General features: G+C 37.9%; 1 protein-coding gene across 2 annotated transcripts in view; it reads right to left on the bottom strand.

Annotated features, from left to right (window-relative positions):
* ttc27 (tetratricopeptide repeat domain 27) overlaps positions 1–7,500 on the bottom strand; it is an 82,330-nt gene that overhangs the window by 62,063 nt on the left and 12,767 nt on the right. For both annotated transcript variants that reach the window (XM_053237601.1, XM_053237602.1), the window contains exons 4-6: positions 7,162–7,302; positions 4,803–4,905; positions 1–111 (exon numbers count right to left, since the gene is read on the bottom strand). The exon at positions 1–111 is cut by the window's left edge and continues 54 nt beyond it. In XM_053237601.1, the coding sequence (XP_053093576.1) occupies positions 1–111; positions 4,803–4,905; positions 7,162–7,302 (355 nt within the window). The remainder of the gene's footprint in view (positions 112–4,802; positions 4,906–7,161; positions 7,303–7,500) is intronic.

The following is a 7,500-nucleotide window of genomic DNA, read 5'->3' as shown; positions in this document are numbered from 1 at the left end:
TAGCTTTGCGGTACTCGTAGTAACTCAGACACGTGTAGCTGCACTCCAGGTGGAACAGCATGGCCAGGGTTCTGCGTGTTTCACCGCTTAGAACATCCTCACGTTTACACACTGCAGGGAAACAGAGGAAAAAAACATGAGTGAGAAAAAATGAATATAAAGAACGTACGAGACGCTGCGCAGTAATAATAATAATAATAATAATAATAATAATCTAACTTAATAACAGAGTTCAAAAATACCAGAAATATAAATCCTGCAACGATAATTTATAAAAATCCCATTTAAAAGAACACTTTCATTTCATTGGATTTTAAACTAACAACAAATAAATAAATTCACACTATTTTCATCATATTCACTTCAAAACACATAGTTTGTCTCAATAACACACAACTGTGACAGAAAAGACAAACGTCTGTATTAAAAACCAATTCAACTGCAACCACATTATCATCCTAATTACGGAGAATTAATTACCAGGACATTATAAAAAAAAAAGACTGAAATGTCTATAAATAAAGCACTAAATTGTGAAATAATGTCTCGATCGTTCTTATTTTCTCATCATATGACTATATAATATTTTTAATGCCAGTTGTCCCATAACCATGATGTATAGATTCCCTACAGTTCAGTCATTTAAACGCATAAATTAAAGAAAATCTCTTTGATTGCTTCTTCAAAGAAAATCAGAACACTTGAAATTTCTAAATAATAAACACACACACACACACACACACACACTATACGATCAAAAGTTTGTGCACCCCTGATCATCACATCAATATGTGCTTGTTGAACATCTCATTCCAGATTTATTCCCCGTGTGTTTGCTGTTATAATGAGCTCCACTCTTCTGGGAAGCTTTCCACTAGATGTTGGAGCGTGGCTGTGGGAATTTGTGTTCATTCAGCTACAAGAGCATTAGTGAGGTCAGGCGCTGATGTTGGGATGTCGAGGAGGTCTGGGGTTCAGTCGGTGTTCCAGTTCATCCCAAAGGTGTTCAGTGGGGTTGAGGTCAGGGCTCTGTGCAGGACACTCGAGTTCTTCCACTCCAACCTTCACACACCATGTCTTCATGGAGCTCGCTTTGTGCACAGGGGCATTGTCATGCTGGAACAGGTTTCAGTCTCTCAGTTCCAGTGAAGGGAAACTGTAAAGCTACAGCACACAGAGACGTTCTATACAACTGTGTGCTTCCTGCTTTGTGGAAACAGTTTGGAGAAGAACCACATATGGGTGTGATGGTCAGGGGTGCACATACTTTTGGCCGTATAGTGTATATGTAAGGAATAACACACAACGGGCCACGCTGTTAGAGGAAAATAATCCACGAATGGATGATGTGAAACAGAGTTCCTGCTACCAAGATGCTGCTGCTTATTTTCCTACAACAGCACAGCCACAAGTGTTTTATTCCTCTAATACCATATTTTTTTTGATCCATTAAAGAGAGACGTCACACTTTTTTATCCGTTTATAGTTACATTTAATGTCCATGAAAGAAGTTAGTTCCTGTTGTCACTTACGTTATAGCAGCTATAAACACTCGTTCCCTCACCAGCTTCTCTTTATTCTCTCTACAGCCTTAAATACTAAATAAATCAACAAATAAATACTATTTAAAAATAAATTACAAATAAATACTGAATGAAAAACAACTAAGAAGTTAATTTAAAAAAATAAGCAATAATTATAATTTTACTTACAACAAGTAAAAATGAGTGAATTCAAATATTTTAATTTATAATTTTAACTGTGTTATGAATTACTAAATTTAAAAAAGCCTCAAAATAACTTATATGAATTTCCTTCCTTTTTTAAATTACATTTTTATCTTACAAGCTTTTCAAGCTGGATACGAACAGATTTATTTGGAGCAGTTACACTAGAAACGTGATATTTATGAAAATCCTGTAATTTTAGAGAAAAAAATAACTATTCGTATCCTACTCGCGCTCCTGAGGGTGTGTAAACTTACGCATAAGAAGACTAACTAACATAAAGCTCAACCTGATCGACTTCAAATCATATAATCTGCATGGAATACTGCACTTTTATATACGGAGTACGCTGCTGAGTTTAAACAGATTGTGTATTTTTAGTTTCATATTAACGGCATTAAATAAAGAAAATAAGCTAACACACATCCACACATGAAGATAAATAAGATCAGTCGTTTAATTAGCCGCTGTATTAAAGGAAGACGGACTCAGAGGGTGTAAAAGTCAGTATCTAATATTTCTGCGTATTTCTGATCTGAAAGTAACTTAAAATAACTTAAAAGTTATTAGATTTAATTTTTTGGGGAACAATTAAAATAAATCTACGTGTGTAACTATGAAAAAGTGCAAACTGATTAAAAACATGCCACGGAAATTATTTACGAACAACAACTAAGTGAGAAAAGACAAATCTTTCCCCAAAAATAACAAGAATTACACAAAAGTCAACATTTATTCACAGGTTTGGGGTAAAATTCCCAGAATTCCCAGCGTGTCTGATATTTAACCCTCAGCAGGTCCTGCTCCGTTAAAGCCCTCGAGGCAGCTCGACATTTACTAAGCAGAAGTGATGAAAGACTGAAGCGCTGAATCCACTCGGCTGTAGAAACTCCCAGCGTGTAAAGACTGATTAAACAATAACTCACCTTTATTATTTACTTTACCTATAAACACTTAAAGTCAGATACGGATCAGGATGAAAAATTCCACGCGACACGTCGGGATAATGAACTTCACTCCATGAGTTAATTATAACAGCTCTGAGTTTAACTGCAAGGTCACCGCAGAAAAAAAACATTCCTGTAGGGAATTTTTAAATTCTTAAGATCGTAAGTTGTTTAAATGTTCTGAAACATAATTAGTGATTTAAAGGTTAAATTTAAAATTTAAACAATAGTTTCTCAAATCTGACCTAGCACAAATTTTACTTATATACTGTATAACAGCACTCGCTCAAGTGTTTTATTCCTCTTACACCACAGCAATCTAGCAACAACTGCAACTTTTATTTATTAAACAGTAAGTCATACTTTTATCCATTTATAGTTACACTTGTTGCTCAGTGAAACGAGTTAGTTCCTGTTGTCACTTACGTTACAGCAGCTATAAACACTCGTTCCCTCACCAGCATCTCTTTATTCTCTCTCTTCAAGCTAATTATAAGAAAAAATCGCAGCTTGTTACGCATGTTACCGAGAAACCGCAAAGAAGCGTAAACTCCTCTGTCCTGAAGACGTCGGAAAACTTTCGGAAAAGTTGCAGCTTTACCTCTGACTGTTACAAAGCGCTGACACTGGAGACTCCTTCCATAAACGTTAAGTAATCACGTTTCTCCTTACAGGAGGAATTCGCCGTACGCGTCGCTGTGAATGAGCCGTTGCTATGGAAACGATAACGTATTAGAGCGAGAGCATTAATATAAACCTGCGCTACTGTCAGAGCTGCTGTTCTAGAGAATTAATCAACACCTTCGCAGAATCCAGAAGATAAATCTGGGCACAGAAGCCGTAGTTTTTGGTGACAGCTCCGTCCTCGGTGTGTGTCGATGTCAGCTTTTTATTTCTGTGTGTGTATTAAGGAAATTGTGACAGATTACAGAACAGCACTGTGTGTGTGTGTGTGTGTGTGTGTGTGTGTGTTCTGTTTTATTTTTCCCAGGCTCATATGTCCATATTTGTTCTCTGTCAGCTACCCGTGTGTGTTTACGACCCCGTTATGTGTGTATGCGAGTGAGGAGTGCGAGACGTACGAGCAATCTGTCTTTGTTTTGGACGCAGTGCGGAAAAGTCAATCGTCCTCGACGTCTCCGCTGGATTTTACCCGCAGTTCTAAACCCGGCGAAATAAAGACGAGAAAGTCACGAATCTCGCACATGTCCCTGATTCAGAAGCGTCTCCTCTGATGTCCTCTGAGCCAAAAAAAAACTTCATGGATGATATTTTTAATTAATGAATTGTGTCATATTTCCGTATTAAATATCGACCTCCAGTAGTGTGTGTGAGTGGATTTAGTTACAGTGTGTGACGTTGTGGTTATATTAAACAGTCAGACGGTGGCGCTGGACTTAACGCTGCTCCTCACTCGAGCTGAAATCACGCGAGAAACACACGCTTAAGCTCAAGATCAGAACTGAGCGTAACTGAGACACGCCCCTGTTTTAGACAAACTCCGCCCCCGAGTGCGTGTAACTCTCACGTGACACATGCCAAACTGTGTTACTTGTTTTATGAGCACGTAAAGTTCATAAAAAGCTTCTTTAGCCACACGTTTTTTGGTACGGAGACATCACGTGACCTGCGATCTGATGGCTTCGTGAGATTTTTACTCACAAAAAAAAAAACAGATTTGGAAACGTCTCCAAACACTGAAGTGAAACATGGTGGTGGTGGCATCTGTCTACTGCTAAAACCGAATAACACTCACTAACAACATTCATAAAGTGAAAAACAAGTAATTAACTTTCTTTATCAATCAATTCATTCATTATTAATATTATTATTCCTTCTTTCTACTTCTTTCTTAGCTCATCGATTCTTTCTGTCTTTTTTGTCAGTCTATCAGTTCTTTCATTTTTCTTTCTATCAATCCATTCATTCAGTCATTAATTCTTTTTTCTTTATTTCTTTCTTTTGTTCGTTGTCTATCTACTCATTTATTCATTCTTTCTTTCTCTTTTATTCTTTCTTGTTGATTTATTTCTTTCATTATTTCCTTCTTTCTTTATCAATCTATTCTTTCTTTGAGTGTGTGTGTGTGTGTGTGTGTGTGAGTGTGTGTGTGTGTGTGTGTCCTTGCCTTTCTCCATACAGCTCTGTGCCAGACTGTACAGTTGGGGTGATTTTTCCTCCAGAACTTGCTGATGCAACGCCACATACCTCAGCGTCCACCAGGGCAGCAGCTACACACACACACACACACACACACACACACACACACACACACACACATTATCACAGTGCACACCACAACAACAGGACTGCGAGGGTTTTCTAGTGGACCTAACTGTAATCAGCTCCACCGTAATAACGCGTGTGTGTGTGTGTGTGTGTGTGTGTGTGTGCGTGTGCGTGTGTGTGCGTATGCGTGTGTGTTTGCCTGAGTGTGTGTTTGCGTGTGTTTGTGTGTGTGTGTGTGTGTGTATTAGCATCACCAGCCTCATTGTGGTGTGATTTATGAGTTGGTGTAAATCTGCCGGTTCAGAAAGAGGAAGCGAGAGTGAGAGGAGAAAACGCCAGACGGCTTCAGAAACAATGTGTGTGTGTGTGTGTGTGTGTGTGTGCGTCTGTCTGTGTGTGTGTGTGTGTGTGTGTGTGTGTGCGTGCGTGTAAAAGAGAGAGAGAATATAACTAAGACCTGAGCAGGTAATTAGAAGTGAGACTGCGCTGAGACTCTGTGTTGTGTGTCTGTTAGTTGTTTGTGTTTGTTACTTTTTGTATGTTTGTGTGTTAATTAGTGTTGCTAAGCAACGTGTCCATATTCCTCATTCATACCTCATGTTTATTAGCATCATCCATTAATTAACCAATTAACTAATGAACTAATGAACTCAAACTGCATCATGTTGGTTTGATATTTCCTGTATTCTTTTTTTAAAAAACTTTATATTTTCTCAATTTTCTTTTACTGGTTCTTTCTTTCCTTTTTTCTTTCTTTCTTTCTTTAGTTCTTTCTTTCTTGTTTTCTTTTTTTTATCATTTCTTTTCCTTTTTTTCTGTCACGCTCTCTCCCACACACTCTATCACACTCCTATTCTTCTCGTATCATGTCTTCTTTTATTTCTTTTCTTTCTGATTTTTCTTTTCATTTTCTTCTTCCTTTTTGTCTCCTTTTACTCCTGTCTCTCTGCAGTTCTCTCTGCAGTCTCTCACTCTCTCTTTTTCTGCACACGTTTTTTTCTTTTTACTTTTTTTCACTTAATGTTTCCCACTCTATTTTTTTTCTTTTTTGCGTATTTTTAAGTTTTCCCTCAGTCTCTTCCTCTCTTTCGTGCCACTAACATTTATTCCATTTCACTCCTTCACTCGATCCTTTATCTCGATCATCCCTTTCTTTCTTTTGTTTGTTTTTTCTCCCTTCTTTTCACCTCATTCTTCCTTTATTCTCTGCTCATCTCTTCTCGCCTAGATTCTTTAACTCTTTTTTTCCATCCTACCTTGTTCCATCACTCTTGCTGTCTCTCTCTTCTTTTTTCTCTCCATCCTCTTTTCCATGCAGATTTTTTTAATGGTTATTTACTGTAAATAAGAGCGAGCTCGCGGGTGGCGTCTCACGCCATCCATCACATTCAATTTTACAAACTTCTGTAACACAATTAGCTGTAAATCACTCTCACTACCACAGAGTCAGTCTGATCTCACACACACACACACACACACACACACACACACACACACACACACACAGGTGTGTATTTCAGTGAGATTAATGACACTGCAGTGTTCACGAGGAAAAACGAAGGAGGAGAAAATCATAAATCTCGTTAGTGGAGGTGTAAAAGGTGGCATGTGGACGATGGAAACAGCGTAAAAAAGTCTGTTCTTTCATCCTTCCATCATTTCTTTCTTTCTTTCCCTATTTTTTTTTTCTGTTTGTCACCCTCTCTCTCATCACACTCCCACTCTATTTCCTTTCTTCTCTTTTAATATTTTTCTCTTATTATTATCTTTCTCTTTCTTATTCTCTCTCTACATTTTTTGTTTTTAGAAACTCTTCTTGTCTTTCTTTTTTCTTCATTTTTTCATGTCTCACTGTCGCTCTCACTCATCTTCCATTTCTTTCTTTTATCTGTCTTTTCCTTTTCTTCTTTTCTGTCTTGCCAGTCTCCTTTCTTTCTTGCTTTCACTCCAATTTCCTTCTCTCTATCACTCTCTTTTTTTCCTCCAACATCCTTTATTTCTTTCTCTCAATTCCATTTGGAACATTTCTTTCTTTTTTCCCTCTTCTGCTATTTTTTTCTCTTTGTCACTCTCACTTAACTTTTTTCCTTTTAATTTTTTTATTCCCTTTATATTTTTCTTTTCTTCTTCCTTTCTCTCATCACTTCTTTGGTTATTTTTTCCCGTATATTGTTCCTTTCTTTATTTTTCTTCTTCTTTTTGTCTCTTCTTCTTTAATTTCTTTATTTCTTACAGAAGTACAGACGTCAGTGTCTCACCTGCAGGCTGTCCATCTTCTCAGCACAGGTGACCAGCAGCACTCGGGCCATCAGCAGGAGCAGAGGGTTGGACAACAGACTGTACACACACTCGCCATCTAACAACAGACTGGAGAGCAGCACAGACGTCACAGCGCCGACCTACAGACACACACACACACACACACATTTCTGATTAACACATACGCACATACAGACGAGTAATACACACCGTCACACTGGCACTGACAGAGACACTGACAGAGTGACAGAGTTACAGACACTGACAGAGTCACAGACACTGACGAAGTTACAAAGACACTGACAGAGTTACAGACACTGAGAGTGTTACAGACACTG

The sequence above is a fragment of the Pangasianodon hypophthalmus genome, chromosome 10 (genome assembly GCF_027358585.1).
Source record: "Pangasianodon hypophthalmus isolate fPanHyp1 chromosome 10, fPanHyp1.pri, whole genome shotgun sequence".
NCBI classification, from domain to species: domain Eukaryota; kingdom Metazoa; phylum Chordata; class Actinopteri; order Siluriformes; family Pangasiidae; genus Pangasianodon; species Pangasianodon hypophthalmus.
Note: the sequence above shows the minus strand (reverse complement) of the source record. Positions and strands in the feature narration are given on the sequence as shown.